Below are 27167 nucleotides of genomic sequence, written 5' to 3' on the forward strand. Positions count from 1 at the left end.
TCCCTTAGTAGGTGGATGGTGGTCGAAGCGCCGGTTCCTTTCTCGTCGTCGCCATTTTGTGCTGGTGACTGAGGCCGGCTGGGAGTAGGCGGCAGTGCGTTTCCCGGGGAGGGAAGCGCGCTTGGTGCTTCTCCCCTCCCCGCTCCTCCACCCTTGAATTTGGTTGTTGCGCGGACCCGCTCCGGCTGAGCTAGGAGAGTTGGAGGAGGTGGCATTGGGCCGAGGTGATGTCTGGGAGTCCTCCCTTGACAGCCTGGGCCGAGAAGGTGAGCGTCGACGCTGGTCGTGGGGGCGGAGGTAAGGGGCCGCGGGCGGGAGGGTGCGTGGAGGAGGCGTGAGGGCGGACTACGGGTCGCGGGCCTGGGCTACGCGCGAAACTGAGGGATGCGTGCGCTGTCTGAGCTCGAGAGGGGGTGTCTTTTTTTCTTTTCCTTTTGAGAGCAGAGGCGCCTGCGCGGTTGGGACGCGGGATGGGTGCACGCGTGGTGGGGGAAGGGAGAGGGATGGAAGGGGGGTCCTGTGGCTTACTGTCTGCGACACCAAACTTTATCCGTGGGGACGTGGGTGTCCGCTCTGTGTTGCTTTGGTACCACGGGGAAGTGTTCTGTGGCTCTGGTCCTTATTCTTGGGTCAGGGAGGAGAGAGAACGTCTGTATGACTCTGGTCTTTATCCTTGGAGAGAGAGAGAGAGAGAGAGTGTGTCTGTGTGTCTGTGTCTGTAACTCTGGTCCTTATGCGTAGGGAGGGGTCCTTATCCATAGGGAGTTGCTTGCGACTGGCCCAAACCTACTTACTGGGCGGGGAGGAAGTGCAAGGAATGTGTGTATGAACTTAACTGCCCTCTAGTTGGGGAGATTCGGATCTGTCACTCTGATGCTCATCCTTTGAAAGGGGGCCTGAGTGTGTGATTATGGCCCGTATTTACTGTGGGCTCCTGTCTGTGATTTTGGCCCGTAGTTATTCGGGGCTAGTGTCTGCGACTCTCGTCCCTATCCGTTGTGGATACCAGTGTGTGACTCTTTGCCAGAGTCTACTGATGTTTTGTACCTGGCTCTCATCCACTGGGGCTCCTGGTTGTGATTCTGACTCGTACCCATCTGGGAGCAGGTAACTCTGGTTCCCTGTGCCTTGAGGACGAAAAGAAACTTGGTGTGTGTGTGCGTATACATACTTGGAGAAAAGGTGTGGTGGCAACCTAGTGTTGGGTAGGTGCTGTGCTGTTCCCTCTTGGCTTTACCTGATTCCTGTTAAGAGGGTGGGGCCTGAAGATTCTGGGAGACTTCGTTGTAACCCCTAGCCAGGTCATGTGGGCTCTCAGGGCAGCCCTGAGGGTTGGGTGAAGTGACTGCCCTTCCATCTCAGCAGAATAGCACAGTGGTTCTGAACAGCCTCCAGCTCTAGAAGGGCTCCTTTGCCTCTGAATAACTTGGGCCCACAGCCCTGGGGAGAGAGCCACTTTGGGACCTGGCTGCACAGAAGAGACAGGGCTCAAGGCTGAGGCAGTTGCTGAGTGAGGGCCAAAGCTGTTGTTGGTCAGGGGCCCAAGGAGGAGGCAGCTGTGTTATTGCCAAGTTAGCCCCCCTCACCTCCTAAGCCTTTCATGGTCTCCTGCCGCTTTGTAGGGGGCAGCCAGCATCTTGTGGGGAGAATGAAACCGCACCTGGGGGCCAACTGAAGAAGCCTGGTAGGTCCCTGGGGCTCCTGTTGTGGTGTCTTTCTCCTTGCTTAATGTGCCTTATCTTGGACAAGTCATCCAGCACAGAGAGCCCCCTGGGTGGCTAGCTCCAGGTTTGAACTTGTCTACCAGTCTCAGATGGCAAAGCCGTGATCACAGAATGGGTAGTACCTCCATGTCTCTCTGCAAGATGTTCCCTGTCTGCTGAAGTCCTTGCTCTTTCTAGGGCAGTGGGCTTTAGCCTCCCTTTTATTGGAAAGGGAAGGAGCAGGCCAGGTAGGGGCTGCCTTACTGCTCTGGTCACTAGGCATTGGAGAAACAACATCTCTGGGCTAAGGGATGTTACAGAGCCTTGACCACGAGGGTTTCTCAAGGAGGCCCTCTCTGTCCAAACCGCCCTGACCCCTTTCTTCCTTCTACTCTCCCCAGAGTCCCTGCAGGACGCATCACCCAGGCTGGCAGATCATGGTGGCAGCAGCGGGAGTGGCTGGGAAGTGAAACGAAGCCAACGGCTGAGGAGGGGCCCCAGCAGCCCTCGCAGGCCCTATCAGGATATGGAGTATGAAAGACGGTGAGTTAACTGCTCCCACCTCTACCAAGAAGCCTAGGCTGTGGCTTGTTCCCATGTGAGAATTTATCCAGGGAGGTGCTGAGAGGGCTTCCAGGCAGAGGAAACAGCACAGCAGATGATTGGTTTCAAGTAAAGCAGACAGACACTTACTTGGCACCTGTTGTGAGCTGGGACCTGAGCGAGGCTCTGGGGGTGCTGTGGGGAATGAAACAGAAGATTGCACCTTCTCAAGGTCTCACAAGGGAGACCATGCAGTTTATATTTACAGGTGATTACCAAACAGCTGGATGGGTGCGGTAGTTGGTGTGAGGGTGGGAGGGGATTAGGAGAAAGGGAGGAATGGAGGCTGATGTCCAGGCTTCCAATTTGGGTGACTCAGATAGGTATATGGTGCCAGTCACCAAGGGGCAGCACCTGCAGGAGGAGAGGCAGAGGTGGGTGGTGGGTTTTAAGTGCCTGTGGAATCTCAGGGGAGAAGTGTGGGCTGTAGCTTTGAGTTTGAGGGATAGATGGGAGTGGTGCCTTCAGAGTCAGGAATTTGCCCAGGGCAGGTATATAGGGTGAGCCTGGTCAGGCAGTGGGAGCCTTCTGGGAGGGTGTGCTGAAGCTGACTTGATACTTGTCTTGGAATGGGACACTCTCGTACAGTTTTTTTTAAGCTGCAGTACAAACAAACAGTTGGAACACTTGTAAAATACAGAGATCCTGGATCATACCCCTGCCATCCTGGTGGGTCACTGCAGTTGATTGTAATTCAGATACCTATTTCTGACATTTTAAGATTGCATAGAGAAGCAGATCTAACTCTCCCAGAAAGCCTCTATTAAGAGTGAATAGATTTATAAAAAGTCAGAAAGGACATATTTTTTTTGGCTTACAGAAGGTTTCTTCTACCACTCTTGATAAAAATGTAGAATTATAACATTTTGTTTTCTGAAAAGTGAGCCCCTATTTAACATGGGCTCATTATCTAGTGTATTCAGTCTTGACCCTTTTTAAAAATGTCTTTTGAAAAGCATTAGATTTTGGATGGTAATCCCTGGAAACGCTCTGGCAGTTTCTAAGTTTGAGTAGGTGATATACTTCTTTTAGACTTCATTACCAAATAAAGCCACCAGCTTTCTTTTGGCTTTTCAAGGACCTCGATTGCAGAGGTTTGAATTAATCAGACTTTTCCAGGTCAAGACAGGTTTCTGTCATAGGTCAGTGCAAGGTCTTCTCTTGCGATGTTTCCTTTTTTTAAAATTTTTTATTAAGGTATTATTGATATACACTCTTATGAAGGTTTCACATGAAAAAAAAATGTGGTTACTCCATTTACCCATATTATCAAGTCCCCACCCATACCCCAATGCAGTCACTGTCCATCAGTGTAGTAAGATGCCACAGATTCACTATTTGCCATCTCTGTGCAACACTGTTTCCCGGTGATCCCCCACACCATGTGTACTAAACATAATACCCTTCAATCCCCTTCTCCGTCCCTCCCCACCCTCCCTCCCACACCCCTCCCCTTTGGTAACCACTAGTTCCTTCTTGGAGTCTCTGAGTCTGCTGCTATTTTGTTCCTTCAGTTTTGCTTCCTTGTTATACTCCACAAATAAGGGAAATCATTTGGCACTTGTCTTTCTCCACCTGGCTTATTTCACTGAGCATAATATCCTACAGCTCCATCCATGTTGTTGCAAGCCATGTTTCCTTTTTATGCCCAGTTCCCCTCACTGTAGCAGCTGCTCTGTGTGTTTGTAATGTATCCTTCTAAAATAAGTAACATTGTTTTGAGTATCTGTATTTCCAGAAGGTCAACCCAAAGCTATAGCCCACACTTCTCCCCTGAGATTCCACAGGCACTTAAAACCCACCACCCACCTCTGCCTCTCCTCCTGCAGGGGCTGCCCCTTGGTGACTGGCCCCAATACCTATCTGAGTCACCCAAATTGGAAGCCTGGACATCAGCCTCCATTCCTCCCTTTCTCCTGATCCTGTCCCACCCTCACGACCAACTACTGCACCCATCCAGCTGTTTGGTAATCACACAAATGGCAGATTGCTACAGTTTTCATTCTGTTACCTGAACTTTGTGTTCCTTGGCACTGCACTGCATTTTTTAGATCTGTCAGTATTGCGGTGTGCATATTAGTGCTTTGCTTCTAATTAATCCCAAGGATACCATAGGATGTGCCTACTACTGCCTTTTACTTAATGATTCCCCCAAGGATGGATACCTGTTAATTTTGGTGTAGTAAAATTCACCACTGTTTTGTCTTAAAATCTGTGCTTTCAAAATCTTCCATATTCTTATCTTTGGATCACAAAGGTTGTCTTCACTCTATAGGTACACCTTTCACATTCAGGTATTTAAATCCATCTAGAGTCCACCTTTGAATACATAAGGTAGGTCCTGGTTTTATTTTCCTCCATATAGTGGGCAGTTTTGCCACTACCACCTCCTAAAGAGTCCATTGTTTCTGTATTGATTTGTGGTACCTCATCTCATTTCAAGTTCCCTCATCTACGTGGATCTGTCTTCAGTGACCTGATTTGTTTTATTGGTCTGTTTGCTTATTCTTGTGCCAGAACCTTACTGTTTTATTATTATGGCTTTATAGAACATCTTCATAGCTCCCACTTTGCTCTTACTTTTCAAAATTGATTAAGCCATTTGTGGACTTTTATATAAAAAGTTTACCGAAGTTCCTCAAAAACATTCAAGAATTTTGATCAAGATTGCACTGAATTTACATATTGATTTGGGGAGAATTGGCATCTTTGTAACTAGTCATCTCACCCAAGACCTATATGGAGAATATTTTAAAGTTCATTTGGAGGATATAAAAATCTGGATAAATGGAAATACTGGTCTTGCATATTCTTTGTAAAAACAATTCATAGGTATTTCAGTAATGTTCATTGGCATCTTACTTTCTTTTGTATTTTCCAGCTGTTATTGGCTGGAGTAGAGGAAGCTGTTGATTTTTGTATTATCTTATCCATGCTGTACTCTCTTGTTATTTTTAATCATTTGTTGTTGATTCGGATTGGTCTTTCTAAGTACTTGGTCATATTGTATACAAATCAATCCTGTCATTTATTTCTTTTTCCTCACTTAGAGCATCCAGGAGTTTAATACCATGTTACATAGCATTGGTGATGCTGGTTATACAAATTAAGATTCATTTTGGTAGGTTGTCACAGAAAATCCAAAGAATAATGGCTTACACAGTAGTTTTTTTTCCCATAATGATAGTCAGTCCAGGCCTAATAGGCAGCCCCTTTTTCTTAGCTGTCAAGTCTGATGTGTGCTACAGACTTTTAGAATGTAGCCTTTAATAAATCAAGAAAATTCTCTGATTTTAGTTTGCCAAAATTGATCAGAAAAAGATTACTGAACTTCATACTTACATGCTTTTGTTTTCTCTTTTGCCCATTAATTTCATAAATTGCATTAAATTACGTCCTTGGCATTCTTGAGACATACCCTCCTTGATCATGGTATATATGTGTAAGTTTCTAACTTCTTATTTTGAAAAAATTTCAGATTTACAGGAAAGTTGAACATACAGTGAACTCCCATATATCCTCTACCCAGAACCATTAATTGTAAACATTTTGCCATATTTTTTCTACCTACTTATACACCTATCCCTCCCCTCCCCTCTCCTTCCCTCCTCCCCATATACATAATAATTTTTTCTGAATCATATTGAGTTAGTGGCAGACATGACCCTTAAGTACTACAGCATGTATGTCCTAAGAACAGGACTTTCTCTTTAACCACAGTACACTTACCAATATCAGGAAATTTAACATTGATACAACACTTTTGTCTTATACAAAGTCCATATTCAGATGTCATGTTGTCCCAGTAATGTCCTTTTTAGCTGTTTTTCCCTAATCCGGGATCCAGTCCAAGGTCACACATTGTATTAAGCTATTTTGCATTTTTAGTCTCCTGTAATCTGGAACAGTTATTCAGTCTTTCTTTATCTTTTATGACCTTGCTGTGTTTTAAGAGTACAGGTCAGTGGCTTTGGAGGTGTTTCTCAGTTTGGAGTTTTCTAATGTTTACTACTAATTTTTGGCAGAAAAATTAAGTAATGTTATGTATATTTTTAAAACAGTTCCATTTGATTAGGTACTGTATTATTTAGGATATTTCATCTGTGCCCACCAGTGAAATGGTACTATAATTTCCTTTTCTCTGGCATTGAGTCGAGGTAGCCTCATGACGTGAATTGGGCAGCTCTTGCTATTTCTCACTTTATTGGAGAAACTTGTGTAAGAATTATCTACCCCTTGAAAGCTTGGTAAAACTCACCTTTTAAAGGGCCTGAGTTTTTGATTTTCATTTTGTCTGCTTCTGCTGATTTTGGCATTTTCTGTTTTCCAGAAGTACACTCATTTTGTGGAGGTCCTCATATATTATGATTTAGTCCAGCTTCCTAGAAATGTATTATGAAGAGGATCTGCCTTTGGAAGGTGTTTAGTCAAAGTGCTCTGTGACCAATGAAAAGTGTCCTTTACCATCCAAATCTGTTCCTTTCCTGAGATTAGATAGCAATAGTTCAATTTCCAAATTTATTTGGATTAGATGCTGAATGTCAAAGAATTTGATCTGAACATTTATTCAAATCCATCTGCTTCTTATGTTCTGATGACTAGAGTTCAAGTATCAAGGGACACCTATGGTAAGCAAATATGAAAACACATTGTTCATAACAAAAACCTTTAAAATACTCACACCACTTACACCAGCCACTTCTTGCCTAGGCATTTATGAAAGGGAGACCATTTGGGTTCCATGCTGAGCTCACAAGTGCAAGAACTTCATTTAGTTCACAGCCTTTATCCCCAGCAACCAGAACAGTATCTGACACACACCAAATGTTGCATTAATATTTGTTGAATGAAAAAACAATTATGAAAAATTGGAAGCTAACCAGAATGTCTGGAAACATTTTATTTTCCCCACCTGTTCATTATCTTTTCAATTTATGTTTTCCCAATATTTTATTATGGAGTTTCAAACATACAGCAAAGTTGAAAGAAATTCAGTGAACACTTCTATGCCCATCCATTGGAGTCTACCATTAACATTTTACCATACTTGCTTTATTACATGTTTATTTGTTTATGGTATTTTTTTAACATAAACATATTTTTTAATCTTTATGAAGCCAGATTTATTAGTTAAATCTTTTTATTTTATGACTTCTGGGTTTTGTCTTGCTTAGGCCTTCCCCATTCTTGAAGTGATCAATTTTTTTCTGATATTTTCCTTTTAATATTTTTATGGTTTCTATTCAGGGATTTTAATTTTTGATCCATCTAGAAATGGTGTAAGAAGTGGGATAGATAAACAACTTAATTTTTTTAAAGGTCAACAAACTTTTTCTGTAAAGGACCAGGTAGTAAATATTTTTGGCATTACAGACCATAGGGTTTTTGTCACAACTGCACGGCTGAAAGCTACACAGAGAATATGTAAGCAAATGGTGTAGCTGTGTTCAAGAAAACTTTATTTAGGTGACTGGATTAGGCCCACTGGCTATAGATTGCCAATTCCTGGGTTAGACATTTATCCAACTAGTATTTGTTGACTAATCCATTTTCCCCTGTTTATTTGAAATTCACTGTTTGGCTTATTCTAAATTTCCATGTGTGTTTTGGTGTGCTGTGAACGCTGTTCATTTTCATTGCTCTGTCCATTCATGTTTCAATTGTTCTACCTTTGCATACAATGTGTTTTAATATTTGGTGGGGCTCCACTCCCCTTGAATTAGTCTTTTTATAAACAGAATTTTCCTGACTCTTCTAAGTTGTTTCTCATCTTTTGCTGTTACAAACAGTGCTGCATTGAATAATATTTTTGTATATGTGCAAGTATATCAGTACATTAAATTCCCAGTAGGAGAGTTGAGAGTCAGAAGGTATATAGATTTTTAGTTTTGCCAGCTATTGCTGAATTCCCCTCCTTAGGGGTTGTTCCATTTTCATTCCTACAGTAACATGAGAGTGTCTGTTTCCCATACAGCCTTGCCAACAGTTTGTCAAATTTTTGAACTTTTGCAGATCTGTTGAGTTAAAAACGTTCTATCACAAATCTTCCTTACAGAAGAATTCCAAATACTCTATGTAGATACTTCTCTATCCAGGAGGTAGAGCTTAACTCCCCCTTCTCTTCAGTGTGGGCTGGTCTTAGTGACTTACTTGTTCTAAAGAATGGAGTACAGAAAGGGAAAAAGAGAAACTTGACAGGAGAGAAACCTGGCAGACCCCACCCTAACCACATGATCCAGGTCAACATCACCAGTGATAAGTCCTGTTGGTATCATGCGCCCCCTGATACAATAAAGTCAGAAGGGCAACTTGCCACTATATTGTACTCTTCTCCCCAAAAAACCATAACCTCAAGTCAGGGCACAAGAACACATCGGAAAATCCCCAAGTTGGGGTACATTCTACAAAATACCTGACCAGTACTTTTCAGAACTACCAAGGTCATTAAAAAAACAAGGCAGGACTGAAACTTTCATGGGCCAGAGGAAACTAAGGGGGCATGATGACTAAATGCAATGTGGTATCCTGGATTCGATCCTGGTAGTGGAAAAACTGTTGAAATCCTAGTAAAGTCTATAGGTTAGTTAACCTCTTAGTTTTCATAAATGTACCATTGTTCTGTTAACATTAAAGGAAGCTGGATGAAGGGTGCACAAGAATCCTATTATCTTTGAACTTTTCTGTAAATCTAAAATTATTTCAAAATAAATTTGGCTTCGATATTAGAAACTTTCGTACATTAAAGAACACTCTTCAAGAGAGTGAAAAGACAACCCACAGAATGAGAGAACATATTTGTAAATCATATATCTGATAAGGGATAAACACCCAGAATATATAAAGAACTCCTACAACAGCAACAGAAAAACCCAGTATAAATTTGGGCAAAAGACTTGAATGGACATTTCTCTGGAGAAGATTCAGAAATGGCCAGTAGTCACGTGAAAAGATGCAAAATAACAAGTGTCAGTGAAGAGATGGAGCAACTGGAACCTTCATGCGTTGCTGGTGGAAATGTAAAATGGTACAGCAGCTGTGGAACCTAGTTTGGGGGTTTCTCAAAAAATGAAGCATAGAATTACCATATGACCCAGCAATTCTTCTGGGTGTTCACCCAAAAGAACTGAAAGAAGGACTTAGGCAGGTCCTTGTACACCAATTTTCACAGCACTAGTCACAAGAGCCAAAACAGCCAGTAGGTGGAAACAACCCAGGTGTCTACCAGCAGATGAATGGAAAAACATAATGTGGTATATCCATGTGTACATACATATTCAGCCTTTAAAAGGGATGAAATTCTGATTAATACTCTGTAACACGGATGAACCTTGAAAACATTATGTTAAGCAATATATGCCAGACATGAAGGGACAAATAAGATTCCACTTATATGTGGTGACTAGAATAGGCAAATTCATAGACAGAAAGTAGAATAGAGGTTGTGGGGTGGGGTACGGAGTTATTGTTTAATGAGTACAGAGTTTCTGTTTGGGATGATAAAAGGTTCTGAAAATAAATGGTGATGGTTGCACAATATTGTGAAGGTACTTTATGCTGCTGAATTGTCTGCTTAAAAATGGTTAAAATGATAAAGTTTTATGTGTATTTTACCAGAATAAAGATGATTTTTTAAAAATACACAAAAATTAACTTTAAATGTTTATTTTAAAATGGTCTAATTTCATCCTTTGTTATAAGTGAGGTGGAGCACCTTTTCAAATATAAATCATTTCTATTTCTTATCTATGAATTCTGTTCCTTTTTCCTTTTGTCATATTTTTTCCAGTTTATTGTTTGTCTTGACATAGCTTATGATGGTTTTTGTTTTTTCCAGGCAGAAGTGTTTTATTTTTATATAGATGAATTCAGTAATCTTTTCTTCTGTGGCTTCTGGATTTGGGTCATAGTTTTCCCTATTTCAAGATTATCAAGAATTTATCCCATGTTTTCTTCTACTTTTATGGTTTCATTTCTTCCATTTAAATCTTTGGCCCATTTCAGTAGTATCCTGTTTTTTATGTGTGAAGTATAGTCATAAGATCTCACACTTGTCTAGGTATTTAACCTTTCTGAAGCAGTTATGCTGGAGATATCTTCCTATTTTCTAAACAGTGGCTCTGAATACAGGCAAGATATGTATTTGTGCACATTGGTTTTGTACCCAGCATCCTTATTGATTTTTTATTATTTGTAATCATTTTCTTTTGATTCTCTTAGGCTTTGTAGGCATATCCTCACATCATTTACAATTTTATGCTCTCCTTTCCAGCTTTTAACGTCTTTTTTTCTTTCCTGGTTTAATTGTTCCAGCTAATATTGTAGAATAGCGTTAATAAGAGGTGTTGGCAATGGACATTCTAGTGTTGTTCCTGACCAGGATTGGGTTCCTGCTATTAGTAATCTACTATGGTGTCTGTTTTTTCTTGTTTTAAGTAAACATGTATTGATTACTTTTAGAATACTTTTTAAATCATTGTTTTATCAAGAAAATAATTATTGGGTACCTACTGAGTACTAGACACTAAGCTAAGCTTTGAGGAATAGGGCAGTGGACCAAAAAGTTATGGTCCCCTCATTTCCTGGAACTCACAGTCCAGTACTTATTTAAATCATCAAAGAAATGCAATTTTTTTTTGTGAGGGCATCTCTCATATTTATTGATCAAATGGTTGTTAACAACAATAAAATTCTGTATAGGGGACTCAATGCTCAATGCACAATCATTAATCCACCCCAAGCCTAATTTTCGTCAGTCTCCAATCTTCTGAAGCATAACAAACAAGTTCTTACATGGAGAACAAATTCTTACATAGTGAATAAGTTACATGGTGAACAGTACAAGGGCAGTCATCACAGAAACTTTTGGTTTTGCTCATGCATTATGAACTATAAACAGTTCAAATATGAATACTCATTTGATTTTTATACTTGATTTATGTGTGGATACCACATTTCTCTCTTTATTATTATGATTTTTAATAAAATGCTGAAGTGGTAGGTAGATACAAGATAAAGGTAGAAAACATAGTTTAGTGTTGTAAGAGAGCAAGTGTAGATGATCAGGTGTGTGCCTGTAGACTATGTGTTAATCCAAGCTAGACAAGGGCAATAAAACATCCACGTATGCAGAAGATTTCTCTCAGAACGGGGGGGTGAGGTTCTAAGCCTGACCTCTGTTGATCCCCAATTTCTCACCTGATGGCCCCCCAGCGACTGTGCCTGTCTTAGGTTGTTCCTCCCTTGAGGAATCTTACCCGTCTCTGGCTAACCAGTCATCTTCCGGGGCCATACAGGGAAATGTAAAGTTGGTAAGTGAGAGAGAAGCCTTATTGTTTGAAAAGGTTAGCTTTTTACTTCAAAGAAATGCAATTTTGAGATAATAATTTACAGTTATTGCAGTAGAAATGTTAACAAAACAGTTGCCAGTGCTAGCAAGTTGCCTGCAACAGAGGGGCAGGGTGGCATGGTGCAGTCAGGTAGAGGGAGAAAGGTTGGCAGGGACCTCACCCCACAGGGCCCTGCAGACCTTGTTGGTGAGCATTTTGGCATTTTGTCTTGAGAATACGAGGAAGCCATTGAAGGGGGTGATATGGTTGGGCTTGATTGGCTTTGTCTTGTGGAACACTTGCTCATACTTTGGGTTAAAGAATTAACTGGAGGAAACCTGGGTGGAGGTGGAGAACCATCAGGAGGCCACACCTGAGGGCCCAGTGAAGGAAGACAGGCATGGACTGAGAGGTGGGGGAGAGAAGAAGGAAAAAAGTGGATTGGATTTGAGAGAGAGGTGGGAGCCAGCCCTCCCCATGGAGTTAGGATTTAGGGATCCTTGTTGGGGGAATCAGACTAAGGGTCAAGAGTTAGTGAGTGGGTGGGGGTCATGCTCACCTCTTGTGCCTTTCAGAAAGCACTGTCTTCTAATCCCTCCCCATCCTTCTTCCCCTAGAGGTGGTCGTGGAGACAGGACCGGCCGCTATGGAGCCACCGACCGTACACAAGACGATGGTGGGGAGAACCGCAGCAGAGACCATGACTACCGAGACATGGACTATCGCTCATATCCCCGCGAGTATGGTAGCCAGGAGGGCAAGCACGACTACGACGACTCATCTGAGGAGCAGAGTGCAGAGGTAAGGGTGGGGTGGGGCCAGACCTAGGTAGGCAGGCTCCTGCAGGGCCTCTGGCTGCAAAACCATGTGCAGGTAGCTCTCAGCTCCCATGCCTTCAGACTGCGCTCGGTAGCTTTGCCTCGCCTGGAGGGTCTGTCCACACTCCCATCTCTGAGGACTCTTCTCCCAAGTTGGGTCTCCCTAACTCCACATGCTTAGCTCTGTACTTCTAAGGGACCCTGGCTACCACCTCACTCCCTTCTTCCCAGTTGTTCAATTTGGGCCCACAGGTCACCGTGAGCCCTGTACTGCCTGCTCCCAGCTCGTTTGGGACCCTTGAAGAGCCTCTTGCATGAGACCCAGCGTCGGGTTCAAATGGTAGCTGGGAAATATCACCAAGCTGGGCAACTGTGGGGAACCACCTCTCCTTTGAGTTCAGGGGGTAGCCAGTTCCACATTGGGTAGTTAGCCCTAACCTGAGGAGAGAGGCATGTTGTTTGACTTCAGGGAGCCCCCATCTGAGGAGAAGAAGCAGCCTTGCCCTAGGGGAACCCCGGTTTGAAGGAGCAGTCAGGGCCCCATCCCAGCAAGCAGACAGCATACCTGTCTGGTGAGGTGGTAAGGGTACTCTTGCATCCCAAGCCCTGGGAGGCAGAGGGCACCAGCCACTCTGTAGAGCAAAGACCCCTTAGTGGCATCTGTGAGTTGTGCCTGTCTGTCTCCAGGGCACTAGACAGGCCGAGGTAAACCCTTGGCAAGAGCGGAGTGGAGCACTGAGTTATCTGGCCCCCTGAGGGCGGAGGGATGTGCACCCAAGCCTGGCTTGATAGTCCTAGATGGATGGGTTGGGCAATACCCAAGAACCTACTGAGCTCGCCCTATTAGGAAGGAGCCTCATAGTGATGGAGGACTGACCAGGTAGAGGATCAGGGACCAAGGGGACCTTGTACCTCTGCCAGCCTGTGGTGGCTAGCTCTGGCTAAGATCTTAAGCTCTTCCTGTACTTACAACTTGGTTGCAGGGCCCAGGCCCAGGCTGGACTTGGAGGCACAAGGAACAATTGCGGAAGTACTAGCTGAGCTGGGGAGGATGGGGGCAGAAATAGAGGGCAGGATTTAGTGTGTGAATTCCAGACCACCTCTTCCCAGAGAGGTTTAAGTGGTGTCCATCACCATCTGTGGGAGTTCCTTCCCTACACCAATGCCACTGGCCTCTCCCCACTCCCCACCAAGACAGCCCCTAAAAGTATCCTGGGAAGAGTTTCCGACCCCAGCAGGGTTGCAATCCAGGGCCTACCTACCCTGCCTGCCCTAAGCCTTTAGCCAGAGCCCGCCCACCCCTGGCTTTCAGAGCCTGCCTGCCTCAGAGAGCCTGCCCCAGACTGACTGCCGTCTGGTGTCTCTCATCTCATTCTGTCGGCCAGGACTCCTACGAGGCTTCCCCGGGCTCTGAGACTCAGCGTAGGCGGCGGCGGCGGCACAGGCACAGCCCCACCGGCCCGCCAGGCTTTCCCCGAGACGGCGACTATCGGGACCAGGACTATCGGACCGAGCAAGGGGAGGAGGAGGAGGAGGAGGAGGAGGAGGAGGAGGAGGAGAAGGCCAGTAACATCGTCATGCTGAGGATGCTGCCACAGGCAGCCACTGAGGATGATGTACGTGCCCCCCCCGTGGCTCCGGGCAGGCCGCAGAGCAAGAGGCCAGGCTGGGTCTCCTCCAGGACCCTCAACTTCTCCCTCACCCCCGACCTCAGCACCTTTCATCCCTTCTCCCTAGGGGCTTCTGTCCCCCAGCACTGATGTGTCCTCTGGGCAGGCCCCGTCGTCTCCAGCCTGGAAGGATAGAGTGTTGGCTAGGGCTGGCTTGGCCAAGGGGCTACACTGGTCAGTGTGGGAGGGAGCAGAGTGTTCCTCCCGCACATTCCACTGGTCGCCCTTCCATTCTACATGTTGGTGGAGGGCCAGATGCTCGCTGGGCCCAGTGCTGGGTAGTGCTGGTGGCAGAGATGATGTGGGGCCCACAGCCTGGGGGTGGAGAGGGTCCCCATGGGATTTTCTGAGGTCTTCTTTTCATCCCTCCTCGCCCTGCAGTGAAGTCAGACTGCCCCACCCAGCCTGGCCACAGAGCCTTGGGTTCTTGGACTTCTTCACTGCTGCCAACAGCCTCTGCACCCTGTGTTCCTTTGTGACACTCCCTTCTGTCCTCCTCCCTTTTTTCCTGTTTGCTTCTCATAGACTTCCCCTATCGAGCCTCCATAAAACCCCCAAAGGGCCACTGGAATAGCCTGCCTAAACCACCCCTGCCCTCTGTGAACTCTGCTTAGCTCTCCTCTGAAATCTGCCCACTGCCCATTTTGTCACAGAGAAAATCCCACTGTGTATTTGAGAGCTTCTCAAGTCTGGCCCACCAGACTTGTTCAGGGTCAGACAGTAGCTGAGTGCTGACATTTGTGGAGTATTTATCACAGAGTGGACCACATGTCAGGTTTGACTTAATCTTCACAGCCACTCTTCAGGAAGGTACTCTTTGTATCTCCATCCTTAGATGAGGGAACCAGGCCCCCAGCTTTGGAGCACCTTGCCCCAGGTCCCAGGGCCAGTGAGTGGCAGAGTAGAGTTAGGGTCTGAACCTGGGCAGCTGGACCCCAGAGCCCACATTCAGACTGTTTCCTGAGCCCTCCCTGAGTGTTCACAGTCTTCATAGGCTCCTCTGTGTGTCTTTATCATTCATGTGTGTGTGTGTGTTTTGAATCTCCTGTTGTTTAACCTGATTGGGAAATTAAGATCTAGAGGCATTAAGACTGCTTGCTGCCTGCCTGAGAATGCTCAACACAGGCTCCCAGTCTTTTTTAAGAGGTACCACTGGCCAAAAGACCCTGCCTCACCTGGCCTGAATCCCAGGTTGCCTCTGTAGCTTCCCTCTGGCTTACTCTGTCCAGGAAGCTTTCCAAACCCCATGACCACAACTTTTTGTCTCTACCCTAAGTTCCTACTCCACTCATGGTCTAGGGCACATGGCTGGGGTCTGCTCAGACCCCAGTCCTTCCCATTTTGGTATTCGCATCATGGGTCTCTTCTGATGGAAGCCAGAGGGCAGTCCCAGAATTGCATCTTAGCTTAGCTCGCTTTGTGGCTGCACCGAGTCTGTCGTCAGACTACCCTTGCCCACCTTCTTGAGCTGCTGGCTCGCTTGCTTTCTTACTGTTCTCCGCCCCTGAGGGGCATCACACTGCCATGCTTCACCTTGCACCATGCCCCTTTCTTCATTTGACTCATTCTCTGCAAGTCTGGGGCCGAAAGCTGAGACTCGGTACTTGCATGGGTCTGGGGCTGTCGTCACTTGCGGGGGGGAAGCCCTGAAAGAGGGAGAGGAGACAGTGCATGCACATCACCGATGACCTCTCAGAGTCCTGGAGGCCTCCAGATGACCTCAGATACTCAGTAGTGGCCCTTGTGCTGAGCCTGCCTCAATCTGTATCTCTCTGTACAGATCCGTGGCCAGCTGCAGTCCCATGGCATCCAAGCAAGGGAGGTCCGGCTGATGCGGAACAAATCATCAGGTGAGCTTTTGTTCCCAGTGCCCTCCCCTTCCACTGGCCAGCCTCAGCCTCCTCCCACCTGCCTCTACCTTCTCCCTCTCCCTCCCTCCCCTGCTTTCCTGCCACAGCTGGGAATGGGCAGTTTGGGGGTACCCTCTCTTCTCTCCCTCTCATCCCACTCTCCTCACAGCTACGGGGCTGATGGGGAGGGGGTGCAGTGTTGAGCTGAGTGCTCCCTGGGGGCAGGGCCAGGGCCAAGCTCTGGAAAACCTCTTTGGGACTCTGAGTACCTGAGATGGTAACCCCCCTAAATATACTCTCTTTCCTCTCTTTTCCTTCCCTTGCCCCTTGCTCCCCCCATTTTTCTGGTAACAGCCTCTAACCAGAAAGTAGGTCTGACATGGCCCCACCCACGGGTCCCAAGAGGGGAGGTAGGGGATGGCTCTTATCAAGGGTGCACCCCAAGGAGCATCCAGGAGTTCTGGCCTCACTTGTTCCCTCCCTCCCTCTTGCAGGCTGCTTGGAGCTGGCCTGAGGTTAGTAGGGTGGTGGTGGGGAAGTTGTCTCTGCAGGACCTCTGGCCCACGCTCCCCAAGGCAGGCACTGTGGGGCCTCTCTCTGCCTGGGCTTCTCTCTCTATCTCTCAATCTCTCTCCCCACACCTCCATATCTCTCTCTTTTTCTTTCTCAGCCCCCTCTCTCCGCCACTCTCCCCCTCCCATCTTTCTCTCTCTCTAAATGTATCTTTCCACTCTCCTGTGCATCCTAACAGTTACTGTTTTGTAGATCAAGCATGCCCTCCAAGCCCCACCACATCTAAGCCCTCCCTGTGTGTATACCTCCATTGGAAGAGCTGCTTTCCTATGACTTCAAGCCCTGCATCCCTTTCCCAGCCCTGGCCAGGCCTTGAGTCTCATTTGGTAGCATGGCGGTCTTGCTGTGCTTCACCCTAGCCAAACCACACACTGACAAGATTCTGGTCTCTCTCCCCAAGGTGGTATCTGAGGTGCAGCCTCCTCTGTGGCCCTGGACACTTCTCCCAGGCACCCACTCATTCTTTACTCTAAGGTCCACCTGGCTGATCCCAGCCCCCATTCTCCCGCTGTTGAGGAGGACCTGAATTGTGGGTAGCTGTATCTTCCCAACTTGGCCCTGAAGTGACCCTGGTGAGGCCCACCTCCCCTGCAGTGCAATGAAGTTGAGGTGACATTGTGTTTCTAACTCCCACTGGTTCCTGATGGGCCTGGAGCCTTTCTAGCCTCACCAAGCAGCCTGGCCCAGCTTCTTCGATTGGACACATGTTACAGGGCCCCTCCGGGCACCTCTGGCCTTGTGCTGCACCTGCCGTTTTGTTATTCTGGCCCATGTGGAGCCAGCAGTCTACCCATCTAACCCTCCTTCCTCCTCTGGAGACAGACCTCTACATGTACCCCTTCCCTCTCAGCTCGTCCTCCGTCTCTGTCACCCCAGGCAGATCTGCCTGAGCCCCTTTCTCTCTCTTTCTTCCCAGCTAGTGTGTGTGTTTCTCCTCTTCCTCCCCTGACCTTTGGCCTGGTTCCCCTCCCTCCCCTTTCCCTCTTCCCTGTCCCTCCCAGCCATCTACCTTGCCTCCCAGCCCCTAGTCTTTCTCTCTCTGATTGCTCCTGTCTCTCCCTTTCTTCCTTTTTCCTCTCCCCTCTTCCCTCTCTGCCCCAGTCCTCTCCCCTCGGGTCCCACCCCCGGGAACGCCGTGTGTCCAAAGCTGTTGACTAACCCACTGCGTCTGTATCTGAATGCTGTCTCCAGGTCAGAGCCGGGGCTTCGCCTTCGTCGAGTTTAGTCACTTGCAGGACGCTACACGATGGATGGAAACCAATCAGGTTGCTTTGCCGCACTTGAACCCCCTCCCAAACAAATACTACTTTGTAATCGAGCATTCCCCATCGCCTGATTCTTATGGACACAGTTCCCTGCCCTGTGGCCCTGTGTCCCATCCCCCCTGCCCCTCTCTCTCCCCCTTCCTGACCCTCACTGTCTCCTCTTCCCATCTCTCGCTTCCCACTGGGCTTCCCATCAAGAACCCACACTCAACACTGGTCCGTCCCCACCGCCAAGCACTAGCTCTCCCCTCCACGTCTCCCAGTTGAGCTTTCAAGAGACAAGGCTGCAGGGGGTTTCTTCCACTTAGGTTCCCACTCCCTGGGCGACCACTCTGCTCCGGGATAGGCAGAGGCAGGACTGCGTTCCACTCGTGGGCACTGCTGGCAATCCAGCCACTGGGGACCATAGCCATTGGCACAGTAACTAGCAAGTCCCGTTTTGCCAGGTCTCTCCCTGCATGAGAGTTGGGCCTTTTGATTCCACGTGAGAGTCCAGCACTGCTCTTTTGATCTCAAGTACCAGTCTACTGTGATAGTTTCATTCAATGGGGCCTCACTTTGGAGGCCCTGCCCCTCCCACTGCACTGTCCTCACCAGGAGTCATCAGCAGTCACCAGCCAGTGCTCCTGCTCCACGGGGGTTGCGGGGGTTGGGGGTGGCTTGCAGGGGCAGGTCTGCCTCCTCAGCAGGGAGCCATGCTATGGTGAAGGGAAGGGAGCCTACTCCCCAGCCTAGCACAGGCTCCTAACCCAGCAGCTTTTGGACCTTCAGAGACCCAAGGACCTACTCTTGTCCACCCACTCAGAGCCCAGCTCACTGGTGTGGGTCATGGAAGGAAAGCCTCAGGGGAGGAAGGTGCAGAGGTCGTGGAAGCAGGGCTCAGCAGGAGCAGCCCTGGAGCTATCTCTGCCGCCCATGGGCTAGTGCCGTGGGCCCAGGACCTAGCCAGCAATGGGAAGACAGCCTCACAGCAGGAACTTCCATCTTTCAAATATGGCTCTTTCTTTTTCCCTTTCTCCAGCACTAGCGTGCGTGTGCTCTCTCTCTCTCTTTCTCTCTCTTTCTCCCTCCCTCCCTCCCTCCCTGCCCTCCCTGTCCCCCCTCATCCCAAGTGTAGCCTCTAGTGCTGGCCCTGGGTGTGGCCTAGCAGTGTCAGGGCCGAGTAGGGGGTTTTTCCCACTGTCCGGCAAGCGTCGGTCAGCCAAGCACTGTGCCTGGTGGCGTGTGTTCACTTGTGTGTGCACGTGCCCGGAAAGGCTGCAAACAGCTGCACCTGAGGGCTGTGGCGCTTTCCCTCCCTCCTTCCCTTCCTTCTTCCCCCCTTGTCCGTTCTCCAACCTCCCTCCGTTCCCTGTCCCTCATCCATCCAGCTGAAGGGCTCGCTCACTCTCTTCTCCTGTGCTGGAACGGTGTGTGGGGCACTGCTGCCGGGGCCTCACTGTGCTCTACTTTTTCCCACAGCACTCCCTCAACATCCTGGGCCAGAAGGTATCCATGCACTACAGCGACCCCAAGCCCAAGATCAATGAGGACTGGCTGTGTAATAAGGTACAGCAGCGGTGGGCAGCGGGTGCCATGGAGAGACAGCAGCAACAGTGCAGGCAACGCCTGTCTCCCTGGGGCCTCTGAGGTGGCATGGGCGTTGAGAACTGGCTCAGCTCAAGTAGCCAAGTAGCCTTCATTCCTTGCCACCCACTCTCCAGCGTGTGCTAGCCTTTCATTCAGCACCAGGCTCTGCCCTCATGAAGCATAGTCTTGCCTGAAGTCACAGTAGACTTTCAACAAACATGTATATAAATGACTAACTAGTTGACAGTGGAGGCCTAACATGGTGTGTAAAATGTGGACTTCAGAACCATGCTGGCTGAAATTAGACTGTCCCAGATTTGCCTTGACCTTGGTCTGGGTACTTACCCTCACTTTGCCTCACTTTCCCCACCTCTAAAATTTGAATAGTAATGACACTTCTCCCTGAGGGTGGCTGGGATGATTTGGATGTGGCGATGAAAGGGTGACACTTGGAGCAACATCTGGCCCACAGTTAACACCGTTTAATGTCAGCTGTTACCCTCAAGGAAAGCACAGGGTGTTCTGAGAGTCTGTGTCAGGTGATCCCACATTGAAGGCTGCTCAGGCAAAGCCATGTCCCCCTGAGACTGAGGGGACAGGCTATAGGTCTTCACAGTTGTGTCCCTAAGAGGAAGCCGAGGCTGAGAGAGGTGGGACTGTGAGGGAGCCTTGAGTGACTCTGCATACCACTGTGGGTTTAGGTCCCCCCTGGGGCTAGCCTCACAAGCATCCGAGGCAACCTTGCCACTCTGCAGCCCCACCCCTACATCTGGATGGCAGTCCTGAGACCTGAGGGGAGGACTGAGAACTTGCAAAGGCCCTGATCCTGTCCCCAAGAACTCTGCCTAGTAAGGGGATTGGCACCTATATTTTTTTAAATTTTGGTATCATTAATATACAATCACATGAGTAACATTGTGGTTACTCACTTATTTTTTTAAAAAGTAATATCAGAAGTCAGGTGTCCAGTGTCTCTGGAGATGTAGGGATGAAATGACAGAATTCCATTTCTCCTATATTTTCACATACTCCTTGAAATCAGGGTGTTCTCTTCTTTCCCCTCCTTTATTCACCATATCCTGTTGGTCACCAGGTCCAGTCACTTCCATCGCAGACATGCTCTCCCTTGTCATTTCCACTACTCAGGCCAGTCCTCACCTCCCTCCCCCAGACAGTTGCTATGGACCCCTCTCTGGTGTGCTGGCCTATTGCCTTTTTATCCCACCCTCTCACCTGTAACATTCCTCAAAACTACATGTGATCATGTCTCTCATTCTCTGTCTAAAAGTTCCCACACAACTCTGAGCTTATGTGTGATGATCCTCCATAATCTAGCCCCACCTGCTCTCTCCAGCCTCAGCTTTTGCCTCTCTCCTCACCCTCCTACACCAGCTGAGGAAAGTCCCTTGTTGCCTCTGCTAGCAGTCACTTCTTGGCAAACCAAACCAACCTTTCAAGCCTCCCAGACTAAATATCCCTACCAGCTGTCTACAGCTGAGGGAGCCATGCCCCTCTTGGCCCATTCCCTTCCCTGAGCCCCTGTTGGTGACCATCCTCACAAACTAACCAACCCATTTCTCTGTGCTGCATCTTCTGCCTGCTGTTAGACTAGGAGGGCAAAGCTTGGCACAGAAGCAGTGGAACAGAGAAAGAAATGTGGTGGAAGCTGGGTATCTCTGCAGGTTGGAATATCCAAGACTGATTTCTCACTAGTGGCAGGATCCAACCCAGTCCTCAAGATAAAGGAGGGAAGGGAGTCCAGCAGAAGAGGGGCTGCTGGCTTTTAGGGATAGAAATAGTGAAGGTTTCTGAACAGGGAAGCAAATCTTGGGAAAAGGAAACTACTAAAAGGAGATGGAGTGCGATCCTGGGAGCTGGTGTGTCAGAGGAGGCGGCAGTTTTAACGGGTGAGGGAGTTAGTGATTCCTAAGTTGAGGGGTTGGCACTGAGGACAAATTTGAGACCATAGAAAGGGAAGATTCACAGACCGAATGTGACAGCCAGAGCCTCAGAACCCCCTGCCCCCTAACCCTGAGACCTTCCTTCCCGGGGCATTGTGGGGTTCCCTGGGGGATCTCCAGATACAAGTTTGGAGGGTGCAACAGAAAGCCCCACCCTTCTGATGGCCTGGCCTATGCCTCACAGTGTGGTGTCCAGAACTTCAAACGCCGTGAGAAGTGCTTCAAATGTGGTGTGCCCAAGTCAGGTGAGGCCCTCCTACCTCCCCACCATCCTTGGGATGTTGGTAGGGGCGGGGAAGAGGGTGACCAGCCTTGAAGCCTCCCCGTTTGTCACCAGCCTGTCTTCTGCCCCTGACAGAGGCGGAGCAGAAGCTGCCCCTGGGCGCAAGGCTGGATCAGACGCTACCCTTGGGTGGGCGGGAGCTAAGCCAGGGCCTGCTCCCCCTGCCACAGCCCTACCAGGCCCAGGGAGTGCTGGCCTCCCAAGCCCTGTCACAGGGCTCAGAGCCAAGCTCGGAGAATGCCAACGACAGTGAGTCACTTGTTCCTTCCTCTTGCCTCCCTGCTCTTGGGTATCTGGGCCGGGCTCTCCCAAGGCCAGAGACATGGTGGTGACCAGGAGGTAGTCCTCCCAGGGTCTCCACCTACTGGGGGGGACACACATATAGGGAGAACAGCGGAGAAGCATTGCCCAACTCGACTTTGGGGGTGTGTTGGGAAGGGTCGCAGCAGGTGAGCGACTGAGCTAAGACCTGGACTGACAAGCAGAGTTTATCCAAGAGGAAGAGGTGACAGGAAGCAGCAGGTGCAAAATTCTGAAGGCCAGAGGAGAGGGAGCAATGGGGAGCCACCAGAGAGTAGGGCTAGAGCAGAATATCAGGGGTGTCCCCTAATGCTGGGCTCCTTCCCACAGCCATCATTTTGCGCAACCTGAACCCACACAGCACCATGGACTCCATCCTGGGGGCCCTGGCACCCTATGCAGTGCTGTCCTCTTCCAATGTACGTGTCATCAAGGACAAGCAGACCCAGCTGAACCGTGGCTTCGCCTTTATCCAGCTCTCCACCATCGTGGTGAGGGCGGCACAGGGGGGGCCGGGCAGCCAGGGTCCCGGCCCCCAGGGCAGGGAGGAGGAACCCTGACCCCAGCCCCTCCACCATCGCGGCCCCAAGCCTGGAAATGGGGCAATGGAGCCGGGGGCCTCCCCGGGCCTGACCCTTCTGCCCCTGCCTCCTCTCTTCCCCTAAGGAGGCAGCACAACTGCTGCAGATCCTGCAGGCCCTGCACCCACCGCTCACCATCGATGGCAAGACCATCAACGTTGAGTTTGCCAAGGGTTCTAAGAGGTCAGGGCCCCACCTGTGTCCCTTTCCAGCTGCTCCCCCAGCTTGGAGCCTCCCATCTCACTCCCAGTCTTTGACATCCTCCCCAGGGACATGGCCTCCAATGAAGGCAGTCGCATCAATGCTGCCTCTGTGGCCAGCACTGCCATTGCTGCGGCCCAGTGGGCCATCTCACAGGTACTCAGAGACTCCCTTCCACCCCCAGCATCCCAATGCCTGGGCCACTTTGACCCTCCCGTGCCCTCTCCGCAAACAGGAGGGCTGGCTTGCTGCTTGGGCTTCCAATGGACCCCAAACCCTCACAGTGGCTGCTGTGGGCTTTAGGGGCCCTGCTGTAGCACCCTTTCCAATCACCTCCCAGGCTTTCGTTTTCAACACCATCATGGCTGCTTTTCTCTTCTGTTCGGTGGTTATGTTATCATCCTGAGTTGTTACAACTTCTTTAATAAAAAGGAATTCTTAAGTGGCTGAAAGAAAATTTGGGAGAGGAGAATAAAGAAGGGCAGGATAATATCTTCCTTGGTCTGACACCCAACACTAACCACACACTTGTACCAGTGTCGGCCCTGGGAGCATTTTGGCACGTATCTTTGTACCAGTCTTGATTTTGACACTGCCCTGCCGTGGCCAGGCCACCCTCACATTTCATTTGTTTGAAGGCTGCGTGCTTTCTGTCAGTGGACAGACACTAGCCTCGCCTGTGAGCACATGCTTCTTTGCAGGTCCCCTCTCCCTCACCCCCTCCTCTGCTAATGAGCCCCTCCCACCTGCCCCTCAGGCCTCCCAGGGTGGGGAGGGTGCCTGGGCCACCCCCGAGGAGCCAGCGGTCGACTACAGCTACTACCAACAGGATGAGGGCTATAGTGGCAGCCAGGGCACAGAGCCCTCCCTCTATGCTCATGGCTACCTCAAGGGCACCAAGGGCCCCGGCATCACTGGAACCAAAGGGGACCCAGCTGGAGCAGGTGAGCCCCAGCATCTCTCCCTGAGCCCATGGTGGAGGGCCAGCAGGCAGAGGGTCCTGGCCTCGCCATTTACAGGCATTCCTCTTCATCCCCCTTCACAGGTCCTGAGGCCTCCCTGGAACCTGGCACAGATTCTGTGTCGCTGCAGGCTTTCTCCCGCACCCAGCCTGGTACAGCCCCTGGCATCTACCAGCAGTCAGCAGCCGAGGTGGGCAGCAGCCAGGGTGCTACTGCCAACAGCCAGGTGAGGGAGCTCAGTGGGGATCCTGGTGGGCCAGGCAAGGGGGTTCTGGGGGCACAGGGGTCATTGGCAGACACTGAGCCCTGTTCCCCTGTCTGGCCCCATGACTAGTCATATACCATCATGTCACCCGCTGTACTCAAATCTGAGCTCCAGAGCCCCACCCATCCCAGCTCTGCCCTGCCACCGGCCACCAGCCCTACTGCCCAGGATTCCTACAACCAGTACCGTGAGTAGCCGCGGCCTGGGGTTGGGGGGAGTTCCTTAACAAAGCAGAGAAGAGTGTGATACCCCCCTCCCTTTTCATCTCTCAGCTGTTCCTGATGTTTCCACCTACCAGTATGATGAGACATCTGGCTACTACTATGACCCCCAGACTGGCCTCTACTATGACCCCAACTCCCAGGTGATAGGGCAGCCCAGGGGGAAGATGGGGTCTGCAGTTCCCCTTCTCCACATCTTCCCTTATGCTCCCTGTCCCATCCCACTTCTGCAGTATTATTACAACGCTCAGAGCCAGCAGTACCTGTACTGGGATGGGGAAAGGCGGACCTATGTCCCTGCCCTAGAGCAGTCGGCCGATGGGCATAAAGAGACGGGGGCACCCTCAAAGGAGGGCAAAGAGAAAAAGGAGAAGCACAAGACCAAGACAGCCCAACAGGTAAACACTGTTACCTGCTACCCTCCGCTGTTAGTAGGGGTAGGTGTGTATGTAGGCAGTAATTTGCTCAAGAGAGGCCAGGCTCCTGGTCCAGCTCTGCTCTTTGCTGTGTGACCTTGAGCCAGGACAGTCTGCTCAGTGTGTGCTGTCCAAGTGAGCCCTGCTGGCTTCCCTGTTTCCCAGTGGGAACCCTCAGGCTGCTGGTGGGAGCGTGAGCTGGTGTGGGCATGCCTGAAGCCAGGCTAGCCCTACCTGTGGAAACGAACAGGCATGTCAACTCCTTTGGGCCCAAACACTCCTCACGGATATATGTCTGGGTCTGTCTGTATGTACATCCCAGAGAACTCATCGCAGCCCATTGGAGTGGGCAGGGAACCAGCTGGTGCAGTGTTTTGTGGTAGCAGGCAGTTGGAGGGGACCTCAGATCTCTCTGTGGAAGCAGAGTGTGACAGTCTGGGTACAGCACTTAGAAGCAAGAACTAAGTATTCTCTTGGTAGCCTGGTGAATTCTAAAAATGGTGTTGTGCCAGGGGTGGGGGTGGGGAACAGTATGGAAAGTGGCATAGTATCACACATGTCAATTAAAGTCATACACAGAGAAAGCCATCCTATGCACTGTAGAAAGATAAAACACACAGCAAATGTAATAGTGTGGGTGCCTGTCAGGAGAACAGGGGCACAGGTGACAGTATGACAAGAAATGGGGACTTTCACCACCAGGTCTCACCCCCTGCTTGAGACTGCAGGACAGAAGGGGCAGTGGGTGGAGTCTGTTGGCCTCCGCAGTTGGAAGGTTCCTGAGAGCCTCACCCCCACCCTTGCCCCTAGATTGCCAAGGACATGGAACGCTGGGCCCGCAGCCTCAACAAGCAAAAAGAAAACTTCAAAAACAGTTTCCAGCCCATCAGCTCCCTTAGAGACGATGAAAGGCGTGAGTCAGCCACCGCAGATGCTGGCTATGCCATCCTTGAGAAGAAGGTATGTTGTAGCCACCCGCCTATCCCTGCCCCATCTTGTCATCCCTCTGTTCCCTCTGTGGAGTCCCTGTATTTCTCCCCCTCCACCCCAGGGAGCACTAGCTGAGAGACAGCACACCAGCATGGACCTCCCGAAACTGGCAAGCGATGACCGCCCAGTGAGTGCCCAGGGCAGAAAGAGGGCAGGGGGAGCTGATCTAGCAAGACCTGACCTCCCACATCTACCTCCACCTCCTACAGAGCCCACCGCGGGGACTGGTGGCAGCCTACAGTGGGGAGAGTGACAGTGAGGAGGAGCAGGAGCGGGGCGGGCCTGAGCGGGAGGAGAAGCTCACTGACTGGCAGAAGCTGGCCTGTCTGCTCTGCCGGCGCCAGTTCCCCAGCAAGGAGGCCCTAATCCGCCACCAACAGCTCTCTGGGCTCCACAAGGTAACTGTGGTTGGCTTGGCAGGGAACTCTGGCCCATCCTGACTCTGCCCAGCTGCTTCACTCCTTCTCTGGTCCCCTTGCAGCAAAACCTTGAGATTCACCGGAGAGCCCACCTGTCAGAAAATGAGCTGGAAGCACTTGAGAAGAATGACATGGAGGTGAGATGTGACCCACTCCCAGGGCTACATCCCCTGTCCCTTGCCAAGTACCCATCCCCTCAGGCAGCTGACGTTCCAGTTCCTCAGCTGGATACGCCCTGGCTTCGGTCAGCCTTCTCACGTCCTATATCTGCAGGCTCTTCCAAGTCCCCCATGCTGCTACTTGTGTCCCCAGTGTCCTGCTGCAGGACCTCAGGCCTGTTAGCCAGCTCCAGCTCCCTATGGGTACCCCCACCATGTTTCTGTGAATAGTGACCAGCTTCCCTATCCTCACACATGTACACACAAACTCTCAGCAAATGAAGTACCGGGACCGTGCAGCTGAACGTAGAGAGAAGTATGGGATCCCTGAGCCGCCAGAGCCCAAGAGGAGGAAGTACGGTGGCATGTCTGCAGCCTCCATGTGAGTGGCCAAGCCAGGCAATGGGAGCTCGGGGCCAGTAGGCCTGTCACTCACACTGTACTGTTGTCCCCTGTAGGGACTTTGAGCAGCCCACAAGGGATGGGCTTGGCAGTGACAACATTGGCAGTCGTATGCTCCAGGCCATGGGCTGGAAAGAGGGTAGTGGCCTGGGCCGCAAGAAGCAGGGCATTGTGACACCCATTGAGGTGAGTTTCCCATGATCCTCTCCCCATCTCCCAGCACTCTCTGCTGCAGTCCGCCCTCACCCCCATCCCCCAGCCAACCTTACAGAGCCTGCCTGCCTCACACAGGCCCAGACACGAGTGCGGGGCTCTGGCTTGGGTGCCCGAGGCAGCTCCTACGGGGTCACCTCAACCGAGTCCTACAAGGAGACACTGCATAAGACAATGGTGACCCGCTTCAATGAGGCCCAGTGAGCAGCTGCTAGAGCTTCTTCTTCATATGTCGGGTGTCCAGCCTAGGGTAGGGGAGGGTGAAGTAGTGGGTGGTCTGTGCGGGACCCTGCACCTGTCTACCAGTCCACTTCCTAGCCAGAGAAAGGCCCTGACCAAGTCAGACTTTGAGTGGGTGACTTTTGTTGGAAAATTGGGCTGGGATCATGCTCTTTTTTTAATAAAAGCTGAAAAGTCA

The 27167-nt window shown here is 49.8% G+C and overlaps 1 protein-coding gene across 6 annotated transcripts; it reads left to right on the plus strand.

Moving 5' to 3' along the window:
- Nucleotides 1–27167, plus strand: RBM10 (RNA binding motif protein 10). 6 transcript variants are annotated; one of them, XM_036907435.2, is made up of 24 exons: nt 1–297; nt 2105–2246; nt 12250–12433; nt 13836–14066; nt 15901–15970; nt 17735–17808; nt 19270–19356; nt 21523–21583; nt 21697–21870; nt 22252–22412; nt 22588–22685; nt 22772–22859; nt 23461–23647; nt 23749–23891; nt 24000–24117; nt 24203–24294; nt 24385–24549; nt 25378–25527; nt 25619–25684; nt 25767–25955; nt 26039–26113; nt 26410–26516; nt 26593–26722; nt 26828–27167. In XM_036907435.2, exons 1-24 carry the CDS (start codon nt 228–230, stop codon nt 26951–26953), a joined length of 2988 nt encoding a protein of 995 aa, XP_036763330.2. In that variant the 5' UTR covers nt 1–227; the 3' UTR covers nt 26954–27167. The 6 variants fall into 6 exon arrangements, with proteins under 6 accessions (XP_036763330.2, XP_036763332.2, XP_036763331.2 ...); XM_036907437.2 differs by having other exon boundaries at nt 23533–23647; XM_036907436.2 differs by having other exon boundaries at nt 22252–22409.

Source organism: Manis pentadactyla, chromosome X, assembly GCF_030020395.1.
Source record: "Manis pentadactyla isolate mManPen7 chromosome X, mManPen7.hap1, whole genome shotgun sequence".
In the NCBI taxonomy this organism is placed as follows: Eukaryota; Metazoa; Chordata; class Mammalia; order Pholidota; family Manidae; genus Manis; species Manis pentadactyla.

Excerpts from the sequence above, each read along its gene's own strand:
- RBM10 (XM_036907435.2), top strand. The coding sequence starts at position 228 with ATGTCTGGGAGTCCTCCCTTGACAGCCTGGGCCGAGAAGGTGAGCGTC. Across the intron at positions 12,434-13,835 it reads CTGAGGAGCAGAGTGCAGAG|GACTCCTACGAGGCTTCCCC; the intron begins GTAAGGGTGGGG and ends TCTGTCGGCCAG. Across the intron at positions 24,118-24,202 it reads GGATTCCTACAACCAGTACC|CTGTTCCTGATGTTTCCACC; the intron begins GTGAGTAGCCGC and ends TTCATCTCTCAG.